The sequence below is a fragment of the Manis javanica genome, chromosome 4 (assembly GCF_040802235.1).
Source record: "Manis javanica isolate MJ-LG chromosome 4, MJ_LKY, whole genome shotgun sequence".
In the NCBI taxonomy this organism is placed as follows: Eukaryota; Metazoa; Chordata; class Mammalia; order Pholidota; family Manidae; genus Manis; species Manis javanica.
The window spans coordinates 140,915,813-140,943,674 of record NC_133159.1 but is presented as its reverse complement, the minus strand read 5'-3'; the positions used below and the strand labels follow the sequence as shown (position 1 = coordinate 140,943,674).

Here is a 27,862-nt window from a genome sequence, read left to right as displayed (position 1 = left end):
TCAGAGTATAAGTCTTTCACTTCTTTGGTTAGGTTTATTCCTAGGTATTTTATTCTTTTTGATGCAATGGTGAATGGAATTGTTTTCCTGATTTCTCTTTCTATTGGTTCATTGTTAGTGTGTAGGAAAGCTACAGATTTCTGTGTGTTAATTTTGTATCCTGCAACTTTGCTGTATTCCAATATCAGTTCTAGTAGTTTTGGAGTGGAGTCTTTAGGGTTTTTTATGTACAGTATTATATCATCTGCAAATAGTGACAGTTTAACTTCTTCTTTACCAATCTGGATTCCTTGTATTTCTTTGTTTTGTCTGATTGCCGTGGCTAGGACCTCTACTACTATGTTAAATAACAGTGGGGAGAGTGGGCATCCCTGTCTGGTTCCCGATCTCAGAGGAAATGCTTTCAGCTTCTCGCTGTTCAGTATAATGCTGGCTGTGGGTTTATCATATATGGCCTTTATTATGTTAAGGTACTTGCCCTCTATTCCCATTTTGGTGAGAGTTTTTATCATGAATGGATGTTGAATTTTGTCAAATGCTTTTTCAGCCTCTATGGAGATGATCATGTGGTTTTTGTCTTTCTTTTTGTTGATGTGGTGGATGATGTTGATGGATTTTCGAATGTTGTACCATCCTTGCATCCCTGGGATGAATCCCACTTGGTCATAGTGTATGATCCTTTTGATATTCTGTTGAATTCTGTTTGCTAATATTTTATTGAGTATTTTTGCATCTACATTCATCAGGGATATTGGTCTGTAATTTTCTTTTTTGGTGGGGTCTTTGCCTGGTTTTGGTATTAGGGTGATGTTGGCTTCATAGAATGAGTTTGGGAGTATTCCCTCTTCTTCTATTTTTTGAAACACTTTAAGGAGAATGGGTATTATGTCTTCTCTCTGTGTCTGATAAAATTCTGAGGTAAATCCGTCCGGCCCTGGGGTTTTGTTATTGGGTAGTTTTTTGATTACTGTTTCAATTTCTTTGCTCGTAATTGGTTTGTTTAACTTTTGTGTTTCTTCCTTGGTCAGTCTTGGAAGGTTGTATTTTTCTAGGAAGTTGTCCATTTCTTCTAGGTTTTCCAGCTTGTTGGCAGATAGGTTTTCATAGTAGTCTTTAATTCTTTGTATTTCTGTGGAGTCTGTCGTGATTTTTCCATTCTCATTTCTGCTTATGTTGATTTGTGTTGATTCTCTTTTTCTCTTAATAAGTTTGGCTAGAGGCTTATCTATTTTGTTTATTTTCTCAAAGAACCAGCTCTTGGTTTCGTTGATTTTTTTGCTATTGTTTTATTCTTCTCAACTTTGTTTATTTCTTCTCTGATCTTTATTATGTCCCTCCTTCTGCTGACTTTAGGCCTCATTTGTTCTTCTTTTTCCAATTTCGATAATTGTGATGTTAGACTATTCATTTGGGATTGTTCTTTCTTCTTCAAGTGTGCCTGGATTGCTATATACTTTCATCTTAAGACTGCTTTTGCGGCGTCTCACAGAAGTTGGGGCTTTGTGTTGTTGTTGTCATTTGTTTCTATATATTTCTTGATCTCTATTTTGATTTGTTCATTGATCCATTGATTATTTAGAAGCATGTTGTTAAGCCTCCATGTGCTTGTGAGCCTTTTTGTTTTCTTTGTAGAATTTATTTCAACTTTTATACCTTTGTAGTCTGAAAAATTGGTTGGTAGAATTTCAATATTTTGGAATTTACTGAGGCTCTTTTTGTGAGCTAGTAAGTGGTCTATTCTGGAGAATGTTCCATGTGCACTTGAGAAGAATGTATATCCTGTTGCTTTTGGATGTAGAGTTCTATAAGATGTCTGTTAGGTCCATCTGTTCTAGTGTGTTGTTCAATACCTGTGTGTCCTTACTTATTTTCTGCCTGGTGGATCTTTCCTTTGGGGTGAGTGGTGTGTTGAAGTCTCCTAAAATGAATGCATTGCAGTCTATTTCCCTCTTTAGTTCTGTTAGTATTTGTTTCACAAATGCTGGTGCTCCTGTGTTGGGTGCATATATATTTAGAATGGTTATATCCTCTTGTTGGACTGAGCCCTTTATCATTATGTAGTGTCCTTCTTTATCTCTTGCTACTTTCTTTGTTTTGTAGTCTATTTTGTCTGATGTTAGTACTGCAACCCCTGCTTTCTTCTCACTGTTGTTTGCCTGAAATATGTTTTTTCCATCTCTTGACTTTGAGTCTGTGCTTGTCTTTGGGTTTGAGGTGAGTTTCTTGTAAGCAGCATATAGATGGGTCTTGCTTTTTTATCCACTGTATTACTCTGTGTCGTTTGATTGGTGCATTAAGTCCATTTACATTTAGGGTGACTATTGAGAGATATGTACTTATTGCCATTGCAGGCTTTAGATTCGTGGTTACCAAAGGTTCAAGGTTAGCTTCTTTAGTATCTTACTGCCTAACTTAGCTCGCTTATTGAGCTGTTATATACACTCTCTGGAGATTCTTTTCTTCTCTCCCTTCTTATTCCTCCTCCTCCATTCTTCATATGTTGGGTGTTTTGTTCTGTGCTCTTTTTAGAGTGCTCCCATCTAGAGCAGTCCCTGTAGGATGCCCTGTAGAGGTGGTTTGTGGGAAGCAAATTACCTCATCTTTTGCTTGTCTGGAAATTGTTTAATCCTGCCATCATATTTAAATGATAGTCGTGCTGCATACAGTATCCTTGGTTCAAGGCCCTTCTGTTTCATTGCATTAGATATATCATGCCATTCTCTTCTGGCCTGTAGGGTTTCTGTCAAGAAGTCTGATGTTAGCCTGATGGGTTTTCCTTTATAGGTGACCTTTTTCTCTCTAGCTGCCTTTAAAACTCTTTCCTTGTCCTTGATCCTTGCCATTTTAATTATTATGTGTCTTGGTGTTGTCTTCCTTGGATCCTTTCTGTTGGGGGTTCTGTGTATTTCCATGGTCTCTTCGGTTATTTCCTCTCCCAGTTTGGGGAAGTTTTCAGCAATTATTTCTTCAAAGAGACTTTCTATTCCTTTTCCTCTTTCTTGTTCTTCTGGTACCCCTATAATATGAATATTATTCCTTTTGGATTGGTCACATAGTTCTCTTAGTGTTGTTTCATTCCTGGAGATCCTTTTATCTCTCTCTATGTCAGCTTCTATACGTTCCTGTTCTCTGGTTTCTATTCCTTCAATGGCCTCTTGCATCTTATCCATTCTGCTTATAAATCCTTCCAGGGATTGTTTCACTTCTGTGATCTCCTTCCTGACATCTCTGATCTCCCTCCAGACTTCATCTCATTGCTCTTGCATTTTTCTCTACATCTCATCCCATTGCTCTTGCATTTTTCTCTGCATCTCTGTCAGCATGTTCATGATTTTTATTTTGAATTCTTTTTCAGGAGGACTGGTTAGGACTGTCTCCTCAGGTGTTGTCTCTGTGATCTTTGTCTGCCTGTAGTTTTGCCTTTTCATGGTGATAGAGATAGTTTGCAGAGCTGGTATGAGTGACTGCTGGAAGAGCTTTCCTTCTTGTTGGTTTGTGGCCTTCCTCTCCTGGGAGAATAGCAACCTATAGTGGCCTGTGCTTGGCAGCTGTGCCCAGACAGGGTTTTGCTATCTGCCCGTTTGCTATGGAGTTTATCTCCGCTGTTGCTGTGGGTGTGGCCTGGCTGGGGCTGCTCCTCCAAAACGGTGGAGCCCCGTTGGAGGGGGAGCATCCGGGATGCTATTTATCTCCGTGAGGGGCCTCTGTGCTCCCTGTTGCCCAGGGGGTTAGAGTGCCCAGAGATCCCCAGATTCCCTGCCTCTGGTCTACGTGTCCTATCCTGCCCCTTTAAGACTTCCAAAAAGCACTCTCCAAACCAAAACAACAACAACAACAACAACGAAAGAGGAAGAAAAAAAAAAAGGAAAAAACGCGCAATTTTCTTTGTCCTCAGGTGCCAGTCCCAGGCACCCGCTCACCGGTCCTGCCACCCCGCCTCCCTGGCATTGGGGTCCCTGTCCTTTTAAGGCTTCCAAAAAGCACTCGCCAAAAAAAGGGAAAAACGTGCGATATTCTTTGTCCTCAGGCACCGGCCCCAGGCACCTGCCCACCGGTACTGCCGCCCTGCCTCCCTAGTATTGGGAAAAATGCACGATTTTCTTTGTCCCCAGGCGCCGGTCTCAGGCACCCGCTCACCAATCTTGCTGCCCTGTTTCCCTGGTATTGGGGTCCCTGTCCCTTTAAAGCTTCCAAAAAGCACTCGCCAACGTGAAAAAAAAAAGGGAAAAATGCGTGATTTTCTCCGCCCTCAGGCACTGGTCTTAGGCACCCACCCACCGGTCCCGCCACCCTGCCTCCCTGGCATTGGGGTCCCTGTCCCCTTAAGGCTTCCAAAAAGCACTCACCAAAAAAAAAAGGGGGAAAAACGTGATTTTCCCTGTCCCCAGTCGCCGGTCTCAGGCATCTGCTCACCGGTCCTGCCCCCCTGCCTCCCCATTGCTGGGAAGAACGCGCGATTTTCTTTCTCCTCAGGCGCTGGTCTCAGGCACCCGCTCACCGGTCTTGCTGCCCTGTTTCACTGGTATTGGGGTCCCTGTCCCTTTAAGGCTTCCAAAAAGCACTCGCCAAAAAAAAAAACCGCTCCGGTTCTTTTCCACCCGCTGGGTGCCTGGGGGAGGGGCGCTCGGGTCCTGCTGGGCCAGGGCTTGTATCTTACCCCCTTCGGGAGGCGCTGGGTTCTTGCAGGTGTGGATGTTGTCTGGATGTTGTCCTGTGTCCTCTGGTCTCTATTTTAGGAAAAGTTTTCTTTGTTATATTTTCATAAGATCTATGTGGTTTTGGGAGGAGATTTCCACTGCTCTACTCACACCGCCATCCTCTACTTTTCTTTTTAAAAGCACTACATGATTAATGAACTATAAAATAAAAGACTTTCTTACATACAGTTTTGGTGTTTTTGATATTGCCTTTTAATTCTAACAGTAGTCACTAGAAAATTGGGGCTATTTTAGGTATACAAAATACTTCAGTAAAGTGAACTTAATAAAATTCTAATGTCATTAAACATTAGAATAACAGCAACTTTTTTAGGCTGTGGATGTAAGAAAAGACCCTCTATATACCTCAGGTCTGTATTTATTATTCTGCTTATCTTAAATAATTTTGGTATGGTAAGGCTATAATATTGGGGCCCAGATACCAAAGCTTGCCGGATTTGTTCAGAATAGACTTCTAATTATGATTAAATATACAATTTTTAATTTTACACAGAAATAGATAGGAATTAATATTAAATTACTTAGTGGAAAAAGTTTAGTCTAAAGACTATATTCTGAGAAGAAAAGAAATATAAAAGGCTTCAATAAAAAATAAGTAAAAGTGATGTTTATAGGATTAAAAAGAAAGGTTGGAGTTTGTTTTCACCATTGGAATCATTGAGAAATGAGCAACGTCTCTGTGTATACCCCATGAGATGTGTAGTAGAAATGGATTTCAAACTAATGTCAAAAATTTTAGAGAAAAGACTACACTTTGGAAATAACTCGGAATTGATTAACTTTTTCACATGGGCATTTTGGTATTTACTTTTTGGTCACTTTTTTTATCTGTCAACTAAAAATTGATAAACTTCCTGGTCTTGGCAAATATAAGGAATTTCTCAAAATAAACCACCAACTTTCTAAAGACTGTGTGTGCCAAGCAGTGTGCTAGGTGCTAATAAGCAAGAATTTAGGAGATAAAGATATTTGAATCTAATGCTCTTTTCCCTCAGGAACTAGGTTACTGTGTTGGATGGAAAGGGACAGTGAACAGTGTTGAGAGTCATCAGTCTGTTCCCAGCATGTCCAGCGGGGCCAGTAGGCAAAGCACTAGTGTCAGCAGCTTTCCAGACGCCTCCGGTGATGAGAGAGCGCTGGACATGATGGAGGGACACCACACAGTCATGCCTAGTAGTTCTGCCATCCATTTAAAGCCCGTGAGTATTTGGATTTCAGTGAAAAAATTTCAAATTTGGTAACTAATTTTCTTAGTCTGGTTAGTCTAAGAGTTTGGGTTTCTTTTTTTTCCTTTGATGTTTCAGAAGTTTGGAACATAATTTTAGGCAACTTCTTTTAAAGTGGCAAAAGGCTTTTAAATTCCCAGTTTAATGTCTGCATTTAGGGAACATGTTTTGGAATACAAAAAGAATGTTTTTTAAATCTTCAAAGAAAGAGAGGAAGAAATGTATTATCTGAAGTTACATAGATGAAAATGAAGGTATTTAAAAATAGTAAGTATACAACATGATATTAATGATAATGGTTGCCTTTGGGAAGTGGAGAAAGGATTAAGGTGGGTGATAATCAAAAGTGATTTTTGCATTTTCCATAATGTTTACATTTTTTAAGTAAAACAGTGTAACTGTAGAAAATTACATCTTCTTGGTTTAGGAAATACGGATGTTTGCTACACTTTCACGTGTAAGATTTTAAATTTTATTGAAAATATTTGAAGGTCAGGTAACTCCTTTTTGCAATTAATGAAAATGATTCCTTTTTAACTTCACTGCTTTCAATATTACCAAAAAGTTACTGGGCACAATAGCTAAAAGATGGAACCAACCCAAGTGTTCATCAACACATGAATGGATAAACAAACCATAATATATACATATAATGGAATATTATTCAGCTGTGAAAAGAAATGGCATCCTAATGTATGCTACAATGTAAGTGAACCTTGAAAACATGTTAAGTGATATAAGCCAGACACAAAGGGGCAAATATTAGAATTCCACTTATATGAAATATCTAAAATAGTCAAATTCATAGAAAGTAGATTAGAGGTTGCTAAGGGGCAAGTGGAAAATGAAATAAATACTTTTTTTTTATTTTGGTATCATTAATGTACAATTACATGAGCTACGTTATGGTTACTAGACTCCCCCTATTATCAAATCCCCACCACATACCCCATTACAGTCACTGTCCATCAGCATACTAAGATACTATAAACATTGTCCATGTCTTTATGTGAACATGATGTATTAATTTCTATGACAAATACATAGGGTAATATTGCTGAGTCATAGGGCGTATGTATGTTGGACTTCATAAGAAACTGACAAACAGCTTTCCAAAATGGTTGTACTGTTTCACATCCCCATTAACAATGTATAAGAGTTGCAGTTGTATCACATATTCTCCAGCATTTGGTTTGTCAGTTTTTTTATTTTAGCCGTTCTGGTGGGAATGAAATGGAATCTCATGATAGTTGTTTTTGCATTTCCCTATGACTGAAGATGGCACCAGAATCACCTTTTCATGTGTTTATTGTCCATTCGTGTATCTCTTTAGTGGTTTTCTTAAGTCTTTTGTCTGTTTTCTTATTCAGGTGTTCATCTTTTAATACTGATTAGTAGGAGTTTTTTATATACTCTGGGTACAAGTATTATATCTCAGATATGTCTTGCAAATATTTTTTCTCCATCTGTAATAAATTAAAACATTTTAGTTTTAAAATCCAATTTAAACAACCCATTAAAAATGAGTAAAGGCCATAAAAAAGCTTCCTCTAAAATCAGGAATAAGACTAGGATGCCTGCTCACAACACTTTTATTCAACAGAGTGTTGGAAGTCCTAGCTACATTAATCAGGCAAGAAAAAAAAATAATAGGCATCCACACTGGTACGGAAGAAGTGAAAACTGTCACTGTTTGGAGATGACCCGATACTACATAGAGAAAGCCCTAAAGACTGTAGCAAAAAACTATTAGAATTAATATATCAACTATACCTCAATTTTTTAAAATGTGTTAAAGACCTGAATAGACATTTATCCAAAGAATATTTACAAATGGCCAAGAAGCACATGAAAAGATGCTCAATATAAGTAGTCATTAGGGAAACACAAATCAAAACCACAATGAGGTACCACCTTACAGCCACTAGGATGGCTAACTATTTTGTTTTCTTCTTAAGGTATCATTGATACACAATCTTATGAAGGTTTCACATGAGCAACATTGGTTACTACATTCATCCATATTATCGAGTCCCCTGCTAACACCCCATTGAAGTCACTGTCCATCAGTGTAGTAAGATGCTATAGAGTCACTGCTTGTCTTCTCCGTGCTATTACTGCCTTCCTGTCTCCCCCTTCTACACTATGTGTGTTAATCATAATGCCCCTTAATCCTCTTCTCCCTCCCTCCCCGCCCACCCTTCCCACCCCCTTCCTTTGGTGACTACTAGTCCCTTCTTGGACTCTGTGAGTCTGCTGCTGTTCTGTTAGATGGCTAGCTATTAAAAGAGAAAAGCAAAACCAAAGATGGAAAATAACAATTAGGGAGCACATGGAGAAATTGGAACTCCGGCTCTGTATTGCTGGTAGGAATGTAAAATGTGAGCTGCTGTGGAAAACACCTGACAATTTCTCAAAAAGTTAAACATAGCATTTCCCTATGACCCAGAAATTCTACTCCTAGATATACACCCAAAACAATTGAAAGCAGGTACTTAAGCAAATGCATATACACAAATGTTCATAACAGCAGTATTCACAGTAGCCAAAAGGTGGAAATAACCCAGAGGTCCAGCAACAAATAAATGGATAAACAAATTAGGGTATGTGTATAGCATGGAATATTAATCAGCTATAAAAAGGAATGTAGTACTGATACATGCTATACAATATGGATGAACCTTAGAAACATGCTAGGTGAAAGCCAGATACAACAGGTCACATAGTATATGAAACATCTAAAATAGATCAATCCATAGACAGAAAATAGATTGGTGGTGACGAGAAGGGGAGAATGGGGAGCAAGTGCTTAAAACATACAGGGTTTTCTGTTTTCTCCTGAGGTGTTAAATATGCTTTGTAACTAGATACGGGCAGTCATTGCAGAACATCATGAATATACTAAATGCTACTGAATTCCTCATGTCAAATGATTAATCATACGTTGTGTGAATTTTGCCTCTATTTAAGAACCCAGTTTGTACATTTTTTTCTTTTTAGTAGGGGCAGTGGTTGCAGAACATCATGAATATACAAAATGCTACTCAGCTGTTCACTTTACATGATTAATCTTACATTATGAATTTTGTCTCTGAGAATGCAGTTGGTACATTTTTTTCATTATAATCAGTGTTTTTTGTGTCCTTTCCAAGAAGTATTTGCTGACCCCAAGGTCCTGACAATATTCTGTGTTTTCTTCTGCTGTATGATTCTGGATTTTAGGTTTAGGTCAAGTGATTCTTTTCAAATCAATTTCTGTATATAGAATGATTAAGCATGTATTCACTTTGAATACAGAGAACCAGTTGTTACAGCAGGGTTTGCTAAAAACACTTTCTTTTCCTCTTTGAATTAACTTGACTTTTTGGTAGCACATCAATTGACTGAATATATGTGGATCAGTTTCCAGATTTTACTATGTACCTTTGCTCTATTCAGTCTGTCCTTATACCAATACCAGCGTTTTGATTACTGAAGTTTACATCTTCCAACTTTTTTTTCCCCCCTCAAAATTTTGGCTATTCTAGGTCCTTTACATTCCCATTTAAATTTTAGAACCAGCTAGTCTGCTTCAGATGAAAATTTATTAGAAACTGTTGACTGGATTCTCCTACATGAATTACCTGCTTAGTTGATAGTGAACTGGTCTAATATGGTTTTGAAAGAAAAAGGTTTTGCTTTATTTCACTCTTTCCTCTCCATTGCTGTAGGTTACAAGGCAAAAGCAAGAACAGGAGCCTAGAGAACAAATGTTTTGTTACATCGAAATGAGGTGGCAACATCGAAAAAAGCTGGTGACTCTGGAAAACAAGCTAAAGGCTGAAATGGATGAGCATCGTTTCAGATTAGAAAAAGATTTTGAAACTCAGTGTAACAACTTTGCGGCAGACATGGAGAAACTTATCAAGAAACATCAGGTTGCTATGGACAAAGAGGTAGCTGATCAGTATTACTAATGTATTTATTCTAACTTGTGAGTATTTCAAAATTAACCAAGATGGCATTTTGCTATTAGGGTATCTGTTCCCCAGAACCAAGCAAATCAGTTGGGGAAAGGGAGAAATATTTATATAATAGGTAAAATTTCCAATGCTGAGTCTGGGAACCAGTAGATATGGGATTGATGACTTGATAGTTTTATCGTGTAACAGTGGTTAAGTCAGGTAGATCAGATTAAAGATGACGTGACAGGTGAGAAGAGGCCTCCTCCCAAAACCACATATAATACAAAAATATTGTTAATACAACTAACCCTAGAAGATCAACAGGAAAAAAGGCTGCCCCAGACTGCTTACAGCTGGAGAAAAAACAAACCTCTAAAAGGGTAACATACGAAAGCCATGATCTGGAGGGACCCACGCTCTTCCCCCACCCCAGCTCACTGGCAGAAGGAAGAGAAATGGAGTGGGGATGGGTGGAGGCCTGGGACTGCTGAGCACCCAGCCCTGGAGATCTGCTGTGCTGTGGGAGCACAAACCCACATTGCATGGTGCTCTGGCGATTAGTGGGGTTGGAAAGCCAAGACAGGAGGAACACTTGGAGAGACTGAGATTCCAGCCACTTGTGGAAAATGGGGATCCACATCCAGCTGCTCTGGGACAAAAGAAAGGCAGGCAGTATAAGAGACTTCCTAACAGTGAGAGGACTACTAAAGGGGCAAGGATTGCACAGGGCTAGCTGCTCAGGAAAAAGGACAGGTACACTCTGCCCAGCAGATTGGGAACTTTTCAGAAACTTCAGGTGCTATGTCCCCCAGGCTGGCTACTGAGCTCTGAGGCCTTCCACCATGATATGCAGCCTGCTGCACCTTCCAGACAGCTGGCACTGGCTTGCAAACCAGCTGCCCCTGCCCTGGTGTCAGTCCAGCCAGAGGGAAGTCCTGCCTATAGCAGCTACAAATGCAAAGCATACAAGGTTACACCTGTGTGTTCGGCCCACTGGTCTGGCTGTGGAGAGAGGCACAGTAGCCAGGAAGCAGGAAACAGCTCTTCCCAACCCCCAGTGACCAGCACCGCTCCCCTACGACCCCCAGCTTCCCTCCATGGGCTAAGCCGCTCCAGAGAGTAGACCTTCTGGGTAATAGAGGGTGCCACATACAGATATGAAACATCAAAGGGATCAAATGCTTTAGAACAGATGGACCTAACAGATATCTACAGAATGCTCCACCAAAAAGCCAAGGGATACACATTCTTCTCAGTTTCAACCCCAGATCCCAAAAACACCAGAAAAAGAATCAAGTGAAAATGAACTCATCAACCTTCCTGAAAGATATTTTAAAAAGAAGTCATAAACATGCTCATAGAGGTACAGAAAAATATTCAAGAACTCAGGAATGAATTCAAGACAGAGATCCATTCATTATGGAATACAATGGGGGGATTTAAAAGTAGATTAGATATGATAGAGGAGACAATAAATGAAAAAGAAAGTAGAGAAGAGGAATACAAAGAAACTGAGGCACAGAAAAAAGGATCTTTAGGAATGAAAGAATATTGAGAGAACTGTGTGACCAATCCAAATGAAACAATATTTGTACTACAGGGGTACCAGAAGAAGAAGAGAGAGAAAAAGGGAAAGTGTCATTGAGGAGGTAATTGCTGAAAACTTCCCCAATCTGGGGAAGGACATAGTCTCTCAGGCCATGGAGGTGCACAGATCTCCCAACACAGGGGACCCAAGGAAGACAACACCAAAACATATAATAATTAAAATGGCAAAGATCAAGGATAAGGACAGAGTATTAAAAGAAGGCACAGAGAGTAAAAAGATCATATACAAAGGAAAACAAATCAGGCTATCATCAGACTTTGCAGCTGAAACCTTACAGGCCAGAAGGGAGTGGCATGATATATTTAATGCAATGAAGCAGAAGCAAGAATACTCTATCTGGAAAGATTATCATTTAAAGTTAAAGGAGGGATTAAACAATTTCCAGAAAAACAAAAGCTGAGAGAATTTACCTCCCACAAACTGTCTCTACAGTGTATTTTGGAGCGACTGCTATCGATGGAAGTGTTCCTAAGGCTAAACAGCTGTCACCAGAGGTCATGAAAGCACAGTAAAGAAAGGAGAAAAATTAATTACTAAGCAAATGCAGAATTAAATCAACTACCCCAAAGTAGGTTAAGAGTAGACAAAGAGTACAGAATATGATACCTAATATATAAAGAATGGAGGAGGAAGAAAAAAACCTTTGGATTGTGTTTGTAGTAGCATAGTAAGTGAGTTTAGTTGGACTCTTAGATAGTAAGGAAGTTACCCTTGAACCTTTCGTAACCACAAATCTAAAGCCTGCAAAGGCAATAAGTATGTAACTATCGATAATCACTATAAATGTAAATGGTCTGAATGCACTGATCAAAAGACATAGAGTCACTGAATGGATAACAGAAGAAGAACTGTCTATATGCTGCCTACAAGAGACTCACTTCAAACCCAAAGACATACACAGACTGAAAGTAAAGGGATGGGAAATAATATTTCATGCATCTAATAGGGAGAAAAAAGCAGGAGTTGCAGTACTTGTGTCAGACAAAATAGACTTCAAAACACAGAAAGTCACAAGAGACAAAGAAGAACATTACATAATGATAAAGGGGTCAGTCCAACAAGAGGATATATAACCATTATAAATATCTATGCACCCAACACAGGAGTACCTACATGTGTGAAACAAATACTAACAAAATTAAAAGGGGAAATAGAATGCAATGCATTCATTTTAGGAGACTTCAACACACCACTCACTCCAAAGGACAAATCAACCAAACAGAAAATAAGTAACATGACAGAGGCACTGAATAACACTTTAGAACAGATGGACCTAATGGATATCTACAGAATGCTCCACCAAAAAGCTGCAGGATACACATTCTTCTCAGGTGCACATGGAACATTTTCCAGAATAGATCATATACTAGGCCACAAAAAAGAGCCTCAGTAAATTAAAAAATATTGTAATTGTACCAACCAGCTTCTCAGACCACAAAGATATGAACCTAGAAATGAATTACTCAAAGAAAGTAAAAAAGCCCACAAACACATGGAGGCTTAATAACATGCTCCTAAATAATCAATGGATCAATGACCAAATAAAAACAGATCAAGCAATATATGGAGGCAAATGACAACACTAATCCAACACCACAAAATCTGTGGGATGCAGCAAAGGCTGTGCTAAGAGGGAAATTTATTGCAATATGGGCCTACCTCAGGAAAGAAGAAAAATCCCATATGAACAGTCTAAACTCACAATTATCAAACCTAGACAAAGAAGAACAAATGAGGCCCAAGTCAGTAGACGGAGGGACATAATAAAGATTAGAGCATGCTTAACTAAATTGAGAAGATTAAAACAATAGAATCAATGAAAGCAGGAGCTGGTTTTTTGAGAAAATAAGCAAAATAGATAAACCCCTAGCCAGACTTACCAAGAAAAAATAGAGAGTAAACATAAAGAGAATCAGAAATGAAAAGGAAAAATCACTATGGACACCACAGAAATACAAAGAATTATGAGAGAATACTATGAAAAATTGTATGCTAACAAACTGGATAACCTAGAAGAAATGGACAACATTCAAGAAAAGTACAACCTTCCATGGCTGACCCAGAAAGGAACAGAAAATCTGAACAGACTGATTACCTACAGCAAAACTGAATTGGTAATCAAAAAACTACCTAAGAATAAAACTCGTGCACCAGATGGCTTCACTGCTGAATTTTATCAAACATTTAGTGAAGACCTAATACCCATCCTCCTTAAAGTTTTCCAAAGATTAGAAGAGGAGGGAATACTTCCACCCTCATTCTATGAAGCCAGCATCACTCAATACCAAAACTAGGCAAATACCCTGCAAAAAAAGAAAATTAGAGACCAATACCCCTGTGAACCTAGGTGCAAAAATACTCAACAAAATCAAATTTAAAAATATACCAGATTGTCTATCATGATCAAATATGATTTATTCCACGGATGCAAGGATGGTACAACATTCGAACATCCATCAGCATCATCCACCACATTGACAAAAACAAAGACAAAAACCACATGATCATCTCCATAGAAGCTGAAAAAGCATTCAACAACATTCAACATCCATTCATGGTAAAAAATATCAGCAAAATGAGTATAGAGGGCAAGTAACTCAACATAATAAAGGCCATATATGACAAACCCACAGCCAACATCATACTTAACAGTGGGAAGCTGGAAGCTTTTCCTCTAAGATCAGAAACAAGACAAGGATGCCCACTCTCCCCACTTTTATTCAACATAGTACTGGAGGTCCTAGCCATGGCAATCAGACAACACAAAGAAATAAAAGTTATCCAGATTGGAAAAGAAGAAGTTAAACTGTCACTATTTGAGATGATATGATATTATACATAAAAAACCCTGAAGAATCCACCCCTACACTACTAGAACTAATAACTGAATTCAGCAAAGTGGGAGGATACAAAACTAATACAGAGAAATCTGTTGCATTCCTATACACTAATGATTAACTAGCAAAAAGAGAAATCAGGAAAACAATTCCATTCACAATTGCATCAGTAAGAATAAAATACCTAGGGATAAAACGAATGAAGGAAGTGAAAGACCTATACCCTGAAAACTACAAGACAGTCGAGAGAAAGAAGATACCAATAAATGGAAATAACATCCCTTGCTCATGGAAAGGAAGAATTAATACTGTCAAAATGGCCATCCTCTCTGAAGCTATCTACCAATTAAATGCAATCCCTATCAAAATGCCAAAGCGATCATGAGAAGAAAGAATAAAGCAGGTGGGGGATTATGCTCTCTGACTTCAAGCTCTACTGCAAAGACAATTTGGTACTGGCACAAGAACCCATAGACCAGTGGAACACACTAGGGATCCCAGATAAAAACCCAAGCACATATGGTCAATAAGTATATGATAAAGGAGCCATGGACATACACTGGGGAAATGACAGTCTCTTCAACAGCTGGTGTTGGCAAAACTGGACAGCTACATGCAAGAGAATGAAACTGGATTATTGTCTAACCCCATACACGAAAGTAAACTCAAAATGGATCAAAGACCTGAATGTAAGTCATGAAATCATAAAACTCTTAGAAGACAGCATATGCAAAAATCTCTTGAACATAAACATGAGCAACTTTTTCCTGAACACATCTCCTTGGGCAAGGGAAACAAAAGCAAAAATGAACAAATAGGATTACATCAAGCTTCTGTATAGCAAAGGACACCATCAGCAGAACAAAAAGGCATCCTACAGTATGGGAGAATATATTTGTAGACACATCTGACAAGTGATTAACATCCAAAATATGTAAAGAGCTTACATGCCTCAACACCCAAAAAGCAAATAACCTGATTAAAAAATGGGCATGGGATATGAACAGACACTTCTCCAAAGAAGAAATTCAGATGGCCAACAGGCACTTGAAAAGATGCTCCACATCACTAATTTTAAAAACACAATGAAATATCACCTCACACCAGTTAGTATGGCCAACATAGAAAAAACTATGAGCAATTATAGTGGCTAGGATGTGGAGAAAGGGTATTCCTCCTACACTGCTGGTGGGAATGTAAACTAGTTCAAGTATTGTGGATAGCAATATGGAGGTTCCTCCAAAAATTGAAAATAGAAATTCCATTTAGTCCAGGAATTCCACTCCTATGAATTTTCCCAGAGAAAACAAGCTGTCAGATTCAAAAAGACATATGCACCCCTATGTTTATTGTGGCACTATTTACAATAGCCATGATATGGAAGCAACCTAAGTGTCCACTAGTAGATGGATGGATAAAGAAGAAGTGGTACATATACACAACAGAATATTATTCAGCCATACAAAGAAAACAAATCCTACCATTTGCAACAACATGGATGGAACTAGAGGGTATTATGTTCAGTGAAATAAGTCAGGGAGAGAAAGACAGATACCAAATGCTTTCCCTCATTTGTGGAGTATAACAATGAACCTAACCTGAAGGGACAAAACAGCAAACTCACAAACTCCGAGAAGCTACTAGCGGTTACCAAAGGAGAGGGGTGTGAGAGGGCGGTTGGGGAGGGAGAGAGAAGGGGATTGAGGCTATTATGATTAGCACACCTGGTGTGGGGGGATCATGGGGAAGACAGTGTAGCACAGAAAAGACATGTAGTGACTGCAGCATCTTACAACACTGATGGACAGTGACTGCAATGGGGTATTGAGGGGGAACTCCATATGGGTGAATGTAGTAACCACATTGGTTTTCATGTGAAACCTTCGTAAGAGTGTATATCAATGATAACTTACTAAAAAAAAGTCATTAAGTATTCTGTTCTAGGCCTTGGACACTTTGGTTATCTGAGGAGTTTGATAAATCAGTTAGTATTTAATTTCAGTTTCAGAAATCATTCATCATTCTCTGTGTACTTTTTGGAAAGCTTAAATTTATAGTAGCATTTTTATATCAGAAGAATTGAAGAGTACTATAATATACAGAGAATGTTAAAGTAAGAGGGATTAAGAGGGTTTCAGATTCAGATTTAACCCATTTGTTTACTGCAAATAAGTATCATTCGACTGTATGATAAAGGTGCATTTTTTTAGGAGTTATGTGAAAACTTGTCTTCTAATTTCCTTGGTTTCCCATTTGTTTCAATTTATTTTGATTATCACAGTTGTCAAGTAAAATGTAAACTTCTCAATAAACTTACACTTTATCTTCAAATACGTCTGGCTAGTCCACCCTGAGGCATTTACAGCTACCCTGTTCACCCTTCCCTGCAAAAAAAGGAGAATCACTCTCTCACAGTAATAGAGAATTTAGCAAAATAATTTCTGGTGTAAATGAATATTTGATTTTGAAATAATTTGGTGAGAGAATGTAAAAATAGAATCGTGTTTGGTGGTGTACTTTCTTGAATAATTTGTAAAGTGGTAAATACTAACATGTTTAGGAAAGCAATTCGTGAAACATGATGTGCAATATGATTTTAGATTTATTTTATATATTTATATCTATGTCTATGTATGCCTAGAAAAAATAAGGAAGGATATGCGCCAAAATGTTAATATTGGTTATCTCTGGCTGGTAAAATCATATAAGATTTTTCTTCTTTGTGTGTTTCTGTATTTCCTAAATGTTCTGCAATGAATATTTATAGTTCACCCTGGAATAACAAAGGTTTGAACTGCACAGGCTCATTTATACACATATTGCTTTTCAATAAAGATCTTGGAAAATGTTTTGAGAGACGGTTTGAAAGATCATTTTCTTTTTTCTAACTTTCTTTATTGTAAGAATGCAGTAGATAATTTATACAACATGCAGAATATGTGTGAATATCTGTTCCTGTTGTTAGTAAGGCTTCCAGTCAGCAGCATGCTACTAGTAGTTAAGTTTTTGGGGAGTGAAAAGTTATCTGAGGATTTTTTTACTATGTTGGGAATCAACAACCTTAATCCCCACATTGTTTATGGGTCAACTATTGCATATATCATCAGAAATAAAATAATATTGTACAGGGATTTAATATTTAACACTTTCATATTACTTAAAATACAAATTAAAAGTCAGGGATTAATTTGAAGATGAATGTATTACATTATTTAATATACAAGTCAAGCTAGATAAAAGGTCATAACTTAATTACATTTGTTTTGTTTTATTGGGGGGGTCGGGCAGCATACTCCAGTATGGGGGAAAAAAGGTGAAAACACTGACCCTGTAAAAGATCAGCATTTTAAAGATGAGTTCCATTTTATTGGTTCTCTGAAATTCAAATAATAAGGATGCTGAGTAATACTTAATAATTTATTGGATATTCTTGTTTTGGTAATGATTATACTGATTTTATATTCTTAGGTGGGAGGAAGTATCCTTGCTAATATGTATAAACTGCTGCTGTGAAGCTTATCTGCTTAGCTAATTTGATCCATTTAAAAAATTTCCTATAGGCTGAAGGGATGTCCAAGGAAGAGGAAAAATTTAAGCAACATCTTCAGGCCCAGCAGAAGAAAGAACTGAGCAGCTTTCTGAAGTCCCAGAAGAGAGAATATAAACTGCAAAAGGAACAGCTTAAGAAGGTATTTACTTTATAGAACTTTTCAAGCCACTTACCTGCTTACTGATTATATTCAATATTGATCTACTCATAGAACCATTAGCATAAATTTTTCTTTTGTTTGTGGCCACTAACTATATATCCTTTAAGTGAGGACATTGATTATAACTTATTTTCAATGGCTGATATCCTCAGTTGAGTGGGATCTAAAAAGAGTGATCTCTTGAACATTTAAATTATTTTATGAAGCTATTATTTATAATAGCTTTCCTAAGCACTTAGTAACTGAGTCACTAGAAATAAAAATACTTTAGCTGTGAAAAAGAGCCATATATTTCTTCCTTTAAAAGTAAATCATACCTTCTTACTTTGGGCTCAGATTATAATAATTTGTTCTTATTCTGATTTTAACACAGAATAAGGATAAGAGGGATTTCTGCTCATCCCATTTTCTTTAATAGGAAAGCATGCTAATTATGCCTTTATAGTTACATGATTTCATGTGTGTTTGCCCTTTATGTGCTGCTTTCTTGAACTTCTTTTTATCACAGATGTACTCTAACTTTGAGGAAAGCCATGGTTGTTCCAAGGCAATTTCTGAAAGGGGATTATTATTCAGGATAGTGGTCAGGACACGAAAATGATATGTGTCAGCTATTACATATTTATTATATTGCAGAGAATATAAATCAGCCATCTTTCCTAGGTCTAAGATGATTTTTCAGAGAATATTGACCTTACGGTTCTTCACCTGTTATTCAAGAAAGCAACGAATTCTTTATTAGTTTTGTTGATAAGATACTCAAACACATAAATATAAAAAATCACATAAAGTTGTAGTTCTCAACTTAAAGATGTCAATGAGAAGACAGAGATAATACAGGCGTACACGCAAAGAATCACTTGGCTCTGTTTTTCAAAATCTCTTGCCAAGGAAATTCCCCACCCACCAAGACTTCTCCAGTTACACCCCCTCTTACAAACTGATGGGCTGAAATTTTTAGCCCATGTAATAAATTATTAGCACACAGATAAATTAATCTTGATAACATAACCATAATGTCTTTGGTACAGTGCTTTTGTGTGTGTAGGAATTTGACCTATAATTAGATATTTAAGTCTTATTAAGGACATATTGGTGGCACAAAGCCTTGCTATATATACCCTGCCAAGTGAGGTTCATTGATAAGATTTTTCTGACTCAAAGAGTATAACCTGGTATGAATTACCATTACTGTAATCTAAAAGCTAAATTTAATACTAGAACATGGAATTTGAAAAGATGGTAAATAGGATTCCCAAGTGTAAATGAATACCCAACAAAATGCAGTTCTATAGTTGTTTCTTAGTGAAATGAGGTTTTAGTTTTATAAATGAATGTGTTGGTTTAGATAATCCTTCAAGCATATAATTCATAGTCTAACAAGCTCATTTTCTTTTAGAAGGAAGTTTTGTGTATTTGTGTGTGTGTGTTCATTTAGAATGATTATTATCGGTATAGAGGAAGGGACATACTAGAGTCTTGGTGGGTGGGGAGTTTCCTTGGCAAATGATTTTGAAAAACAGCCAAGTGAGCTTTGTGTATATGCCTGTATTATCCCTGTCTTATCACTGACATCTGTAAGTTGAGAACTACAAGCTTATGTGCTTTTTATTTTTATGTGTTTGAATATCTTATTAATGAAAGTAATGAATAATTGGTTTCTTTCTTGAATAACAGATGAAGAACCATAAGGTTAATAGTCTCTGAAAAGTCATCTTAGACCTAGGTAAGATGGCTGATGTATACTCTCTACAAGGTTGATGCATTTTAGGTTGAAATATACTAGTATTAATTAGCATCCTCGGGTTTGTATCATTGAACGTATTGTCAATATTCTCATCTTGCCCAGTATAAATGAATTTTTTTAGGTAGTTCGTGAGATGATATTTAAAATGCTGTAGAAAAACATTGGTCTTGCCTTGTGCAGTGGTTATAGTGCTGAATATTAAATCCATTCTAAAAGGTCTCTATTTTCCTACAGTTTTCTTGATTTTCCATTTAATTTCCAAAGTCTTTTATACTGAACCCATCCTTAACTTTGCCAAAAATTTAGCAGTTCTATTGTTGAAAATCAAGAAGTGAGACATAACTATATTTTAACCTTGATTTTAATTCATGTGTGATTTTTACTTGAAAGCACTGCCTTCTTCCCCTTTTTGGGAGGGATTTAAAGAAAGATGTTTTACTTCATTCACCAATCATTGTGTGCTTTCAGAGCTACGAGCCATCATAAATATAGCTGTGCAAAGCTGAAAAGTATGCATGTTTTCTAGTGTATGTTTTCTCTTTTCTTGTCCTACTTCATGGATAACTCAAGAAATGGAAAAATACTACCTACTTCCTTAAGGTCATCGCCCTGCCTGCCCTTGAGAGAGGGCACAAATTAAGTACTTTTACTGAAGATTACCAGCTACCAAATACTATATTCATGTAGTTAATTTTTATGTCTTTTGAACTCAGTTGTTTTTTTATCTTGCCAGGCGCTGAATGAAAGGCAGAGCAGCCCAAGGAAAGAAGAACAGGAATGGCTGTCAAAGCAGATAGAGAACGTCCAGCATTCCCAGGCAGAGGAGAAGACCGATCTTCTTCACCATCAGAGACAGCACCTCGGGCTGCAATGCCGTCGCTTCCAAAGAAACGTATTACTTGGGTGCTGTAACTTGGAGCAGGATCTTCTCATGGAGGTATGTTTAAATGGTGTGAAATCAGAATCTTCCTGAAAATATGTCAGGCACATCCCACCCTCAAGGCCTTAGAGTGCTTCTGCCTCCCTTTGCCTAAGTCCTTCTTCCCTGGAAACCCAACCCACACGGTTCACCTTCTCCCTCACTTCATATCTCCCCAATTCTGATCACCAAATCCTTCTCCCTTCTTTAAATATTCTTGCACTCCTCTCTCTCTCTCTCTCTCTTTCTCTCTCTCACACACACACACACACACACACGCACACACACACACACACGTGCACACTTTTTATCGGGATCTCTCTCTCCCCAAGTAGAATGGAAATTATATGAAGTCCCAGGTTCTGTTCAGGGCTTTATATCCAGTGGATAGATATATCCAGGCCTTATATACCTAGTGGCTGGCCCATAGTAGGTATTCAATAACTATGTATTAAGTAAATATTTAATAAATATTAAATCCATGAGTGAAAGAAGTATTAATTTTTAAATGTGAGAAAATTAATTGGATAATTTATTCCTTTTCATCTGAAATGGGTGCCATGAAGGTATATACTACCATTTAACATATTTTTATAATCATGAAATTATTTATTGGGCATATGTAGAAACTTATGCCAATGAAAACAATGGTTCTCATTATCAGGTATACCTATGAGCAAAGATCAATTTATTTCCAAGAGTGGCTTAAAATAAACTTCAAATATAAGTTAATTATTCAAATTCACTAATAATTAAAGAAATTCAAATTAAAACAATTGAATCAATTTGAAAAGATCAGTCTAAAAAATTGGTAAGTCCTAGTAGGAGCATGGGAAAGTGGGCAATGTTGGGAAGAATATAAATTGATACTGCCATTTTGGAGCATAATTCAGCTTTTACAATTTAATTTGCATGTATCTTCTATCCATTAAATCCACTTCTCAAATTCTATCCTAAAGAAATAATAACATAATTATATGGTGTATCATGTGTAGATGTTTATTGAAAATTTGTCATAAGCGAAAAATGGAACAACTATGGCATCACAAAGCAGAAGATTACTATAAAACTTAAAAAAAAGATCTGTATGTCCTGATCTGATCTGGATATTTGTCCATTATATTTTTAGGTAAAGAAAGCATATTATATGCCTATAATTTATTTTTTATTCAATTTTAAAACTGTATGATTTTGTGCAATAGTTGTGTCACGATAGCATGGGGAAGGTTGGGAAACATATGCACCAAATGTTGGCCCCTGGAGAAGGGGCAGCAGAGGCAAAAGGGCCAAGTCTGACTTCCTTCTACAGAGGAAAAGAGAGAGCGTGTGTGAGTGTATGCGTGTGTGTCGTATATTTGATCTTTTTGAACTGAAATTGTTGTAACATTTATTGATCGTGAGGTAGGTATTCTGAGAGCTTTCCACTTATGAATTCATTTCAGCCTCATGTTAATTTTATGAAACAGCTATATTATAGTCTCCATTTGAGAAGTGATGAAATTGAAGCACAGAGAGTTTAAGTAATTAACCCAAGGACTCACTGCTAGTTGGTAACAGAGCCAGGATTTAGAAAGCAGGCAGTCTAGCCCCAGAGTCTTGTGTTCTTTTTTATTAAGGTATGATTGATATACACTCTTATGAAGGTTTCACATGAAAAAACAATGTGGTTACTACATTTACCCATATTATCAAGTCCCCACCCATACCCCAATGCAGTCACTGTCCATCACTGAAGCAAGTTGCCAGAGATCCACTATGTCCCTTCTCTGTGATACACTGTTCTCCCCGTGATCCCCCACACCATGCATACCCCTCAGTCCCCTTCTCCCTCCCTCCCCACCTGCCCTCCCACACCCCTCCCCTTTGATAACCACCAGTTCATTCTTGGAGTCTGAGTCTGCTGCCATTTTGTTCCTTCAGTTTTGCTTCATTGTTATTAGAGTCTTGTGTTCTTAACCACTACACTATACTGGGTATACTGCATGTAATAGAATTGAATGTATACACTGAAGAAATTCGAAGGATGACTTAGAAGTCCTCTTCAAATACAAAATTAGGAAACATAAATGAAAGAGAGTGGAAAGGACATTAAGTCTCTTGGGACAGATTTGATATGTCTTAAGCTTATTGCTAAAAATAGTATAAATAGCTAATGAACAGATAAGGAAATTATGCTACCAATTGCCCATTTTCTACAGTTACACTAATAAAACTCTAATATTTACTGTGCAGCCATTATTAAATCAGAGGATCACATCTATATCCTGGTTATTCTGTTTCTTAGGATTTTTTTCTCCTGGCATCGTACATCAGTAAATTATGCCTTTGTCTTTTGTTATGAATTAGGAGTTAATTAAGAGGCAGACTCAAATGGACGTGGAGCATGCAACGCTCCTGCGTCATCATGAATCCATGCAAGAACTGGAGTTCCGCCAGCTCAACACAAGGCAGAAGATGCGCTGTGAGCTGATTAGGTTGCAGCATCAAGCCGAGCTCACTAACCAGCTGGAGCATAACAAACGGAGAGAACGAGAACTAAGGCGAAAGCATGCCATGGAGGTTCGACGACAGTCTAAGAGTCTGAAGGTACCTTTAGCCTAGGCTTCTTGACAAAGGAGAACAGATAAAAGGCATCATGTAAACACTAAAAGTCTAAGCCAGATGTCTGCCATAAGGAAATTGAATAAGCTTTTTTCTTTTCATTTTAAGCATGTTTGGTTAGTTTTGATGTAGAGGGTCTGTAGCTACAAACTTCTGCTTATGTATTTCTCAGCAGAGTACCAAAAAATGGCCAGAACTTTTTCACTGTGGAAAGTGCCTTAAATGAGATTCAGAATTCTTATTTTAAGTGTACCCAAATGTCCAATGTTGACACTACAACTATATATCAACATACTAACCTGTTGGCTTCTCTCTGTTGTTCCAAGTTCTATAGTTTTGGGATCTTATTTCCTCTGAATGTGGTTTGTATCCAAAAGAGGCAGTAAGTTGTTGATTAGTACAGAAACCAGTGAATGAAAAATGCCTTTTTACCCCCTCTCCCTTCATTGTCTATGCTCATCCTAAGAGGAATAGTGGAATTATCACATTGTTACTCCCATTCTTTCTGTGCTTGGTAGCATAGGTAAGACCAGGGCATGTGTAGTTGGAGTGTATTTTTTTATTAGCACATCAGAGAGAAGCAAGTTATTATTATATGCCCTCTTGTAGACAAATAAGGAAAGACAAGTGTTGGTGATATATAATATCTAAGGACTTTAAATTTTGTATTTGCTTTGCATAGAGGAATTTATTCATAGGATACTAAATTCAAAAGATGCCGAAGTGTATTTATTATAAAGTTAAAGGTTTCCCTCTCCTTGTCCTTTAAGCCACCTGGTCCAGCCCCCTCTACCAAAATTAACCAGAGTTAACAATTACAAGGAATTTTCAAATTTTATAACTTTTAATAAATATGTATCTTAATAAACAAAAAACTGAAACAACCCACTATATATGTTGTCATCCATAGTAGTACCTTAATTAATCTGTACATGTCTGCACATTTTAAACTTTTATTTACATCCAATAAGGCCCAGATCCCACAGTATCTTCTTTACCCCCTTTTTCAAACTCTTTGACAATTTAACTATAGAACTATCATGTAACAACACTTACCTGAATAACTGTCCTGAAGTGAAGTGAACTTCACTCACAGAAGTAATCTCTGTCAAAACCAGAAGCTAAATCAGAGGTATCTCTGGTTCCTATTCAGCTCCATTCATACAGGTTGTCCTGAACAAAATGTAGAAGCAAAGCTAAGATTCACCCTTTCCTTGTGAATCTAAGTAAAATTTTACTTTGCTGTATCTTCAAAACAGCTAATGAACATCGTTTCCAGAGTGGCTCATATGTTGACTACCCACATAACCATCATTAGTTAATGCTTATGAAAATCAGAATTCTTAATGATTTTCCAGATTTATTTTGTCTTTGTAGTAGTAACAGAGTAGAGTTTCCCACCAAAGGATATTTAAAGCATGTCTATAAAATTAATTACAGTTTTAAAGTGAACAGCACCCAGAAGTAAACCAAACTGAAAGCTTGTTGGTTTTCTTTGGTCAGACCACAAATCTGATACGACTTCATTTCTCTGGGACTTGGCATAGGTTAGTTGTTTGCTTTTTAACCCTTCCTTGTTTTTCCCTGTTGTTGCAGCCTTCTCAGTTTGAATGCTTGTACAACACTAGTCTTATTCTCACAGATACTATTAAAAAATCAAGGGGAAAAATAATGTTTCACAATCATAGACCTTGGATAGAAAGCTTCCTTCTCGTGATACATAAGCTCAAGATTTTCCATAAAAGAAATTGTTCTGTTACTTTAGTGAGAAAGAAAATCACCATGTTCCTCTTAGTTGTATATATCTATCTACTTGCACAGTTTGAACAAAACAGACTCTTTTTTTTTAAATTAAGGTATCATTGATAAACAATCTTATGAAGGTTTCACATGAGCACATTGTGGTTTCAACATTCACTCATATTATCAATCCCTCCCACCCCATTGCAGTCCCTGTCCATCAGCATAGTGAGACACTACAGAGTCATTACTTGTCTTCTTCGTGCTGTACTGCCTTCCCCATGACCCACCTATATTGTGAGTGCTAATTATAGTGCCCTTTAATCCCCTTCTCCCTCCCTCCCCACCCACGATCCCCAATCCCTTCCCTTTGGTAACCCTAGTCCCTTTGTGGAGAAAACAGACTCTATTTTAACACCAGGTCATTTCATTTACTTAAGTAACAGTTGCAACTTTTTTAGGTAAATTTTTATTTACTAAGTAATAGTTCAATTTCAATAGTGGCAACTATTCCAGCTTTCTCCAAGACTTTAGGGGGACAGGAGGACATCAGTGTGCACACTTAGATAAGCTGACAGTATTTGTAGACATTGGGCACCATTTCTGTGGAATGACTTGGGTAAACACCTATTGTCTATCTGCCATTTCTTCATCTGCCATCAGGTGATGTTTTGTCACTATTAAGTGATTAAGAAACAACTGGAACATGTTTATCCTGCTTTCACTTGAGTGAAACATTGAGGGATATAGTTTATTCTTGGTATAAGTATTAATCTTGTTGAAAAATATTTTCAGGGCATTCCTTTTTGTCATTAGCTAGTGATACAGAGTGACTATAGTTTTCTTGGCAAAATATTTGAATATTTAAAAGTTTTTTTAAAGAATGGAGTCTGTTACACAAAGTCAGAAGAGAATTCTAAATTTCATTGTTCCACTCCTAACTTGGAGGAATTTTATTAACCAAGGGCAATATTTAAGAGCAGTGCTAAGCCAACTAAACCAAGAGTTTGTCTTTCTAGCTAGACATTTCTTGACCCTTCACAGAATAAAGGTACATGCCTATGGCTTAGTACCTCAATTGGTGTAAAATGCAGAAAAGGATATATATTTGATTTTGTAGTACTGGAGCAAAGAGTGTGAGCTAGTTCCTTGACAAGAGTGTTTGGTCATACATGCATTTGCACACTGACTCAACCATTCAATATCTGGCGGTATATATATTCAGGGAAATAATTTCAACTGTAGGTTCTGCCTTTGTGTCATAAATGAGTGTTGTTACTTGTAGGCTTGATGGGTATACCTTATAAAATATATCTCATCTTACTAAGTTTTGTTAAAATTTGAGTTCATAGAATAATTAACCTGTGATTTAAAGCCAGAGTTATTCTGTTTCTGAACTCAAATTATTTTATCTCAAAACTGTTTATGTAGTTCATGTCTGTTATCATTACCGCAAGAAGGGTTGTTGTCCCTTCCCTTGCCTCATAACTTTTCTTTGACCTTTGAAAGATTAGTTAACTTTCAGGTTTTTGCTCATGGTGCTAAAGAGTAAACCCTTATGAAGTAGTTTCTACCTAGTTCAGTATCTTAAGGAAAAGACAATTGTAATAACAATATCAGTCAGTTACTAGTACCCTACTTTTATGGGGTCCATCACAGACTATATTTACAGTTGAGATTGTCATTAAAAGAAATTGGAGCAAAATATCTTAGACAAGGAACAGAGTAAATATACTTATTTTCTGCTTCAGAGATCTGATAAAATATTGACTGGCCAGTAAAATTATTTTACATCTACTAAGTGCATGAAAAGAAATATAATTTTCTGCCATCAATATACACAGTATATCAAAGGTAATTTTAATATTTACTCACATCACTAAATTAAAAACAAAATAAGTATTGCTTGAAGTCCTATGATAAATGAAGTTCTTGGTATTCTTATGTTTTAGAGTTTGTTATAAAATTGCATGGAATCCAATGGTTTGACCCAAGTATAGAGGTACCTGCGACCTTATGATCTGAGTTTTTGTTTCCTCTTCTTTTCTATTCTAGCCTTTTCATGTAAGCATATGCTATACCTAATGCCATATGTGAAAAATTACATGTCTGTTTCTTTTCATTACAGACTAAAAAACTCCAAATCAAAAAGCAGTTCCAGGACACCTGCAAAATCCAAACCAGACAATACAAAGCTTTAAGAAAACACCTACAGGAATCTACACCAAAGAGTGAGCGCAAAGCTGTTCTGAAACGGCTTGAGGAGGAGCAGACCCGGAAGTTAGCCATCTTAGCTGAGCAGTGTGACCACAGCATTCGTGAAATGCTCTCCACTCAAGCCGTAAGTTTATTTTACTTAGGCAAAACAAATATAGTGCCCCTTTCCTTCCACCACATTAATAAAATCCCAACAATTAAAATATTAAGGTGGAAATGAAAACTCTGCTGCACCTTGGGAAATAGTGCTGCTGGTCCATATTCTCCTTGTTCTCAGCATTGCTCGGAAATATGCATGATGTATATATATTTCTCTTTGATACACTTGGACATGAGGTTCTACATAGGCTCTCTGCGGGTGCCTTGCAGGGGTTTAGTACACACCAACAGCGTATCAAGATTGGAGAAGCAGCTTTGTTAAGCAGAGTTTGAAAAGTAGTACTTGATTGGGAATCCAGGTGGTTCCATTTGAGGGCAGATACAAAATATTGCTATGTAAGTTTACAGACGTTTTCTTAATGGGCCAGATAGTAAATATTTTAGGCTTTGTGGGCCAGGAGGAAAAATTGAGGTTATTATGTGGATATTTACATT

General features: G+C 37.2%; 1 protein-coding gene across 1 annotated transcript in view; it reads left to right on the top strand.

Annotated features, from left to right (window-relative positions):
- Positions 1-27,862, top strand: part of LOC108386384 (serine/threonine-protein kinase TAO1-like) — a 125,198-nt gene that overhangs the window by 83,875 nt on the left and 13,461 nt on the right. The window contains exons 13-18 of the mRNA XM_073235175.1: positions 5,714-5,917; positions 9,655-9,879; positions 17,895-18,023; positions 20,525-20,728; positions 23,057-23,296; positions 27,180-27,392. Coding sequence (XP_073091276.1) covers positions 5,714-5,917; positions 9,655-9,879; positions 17,895-18,023; positions 20,525-20,728; positions 23,057-23,296; positions 27,180-27,392 — 1,215 coding nt within the window. The remainder of the gene's footprint in view (positions 1-5,713; positions 5,918-9,654; positions 9,880-17,894; positions 18,024-20,524; positions 20,729-23,056; positions 23,297-27,179; positions 27,393-27,862) is intronic.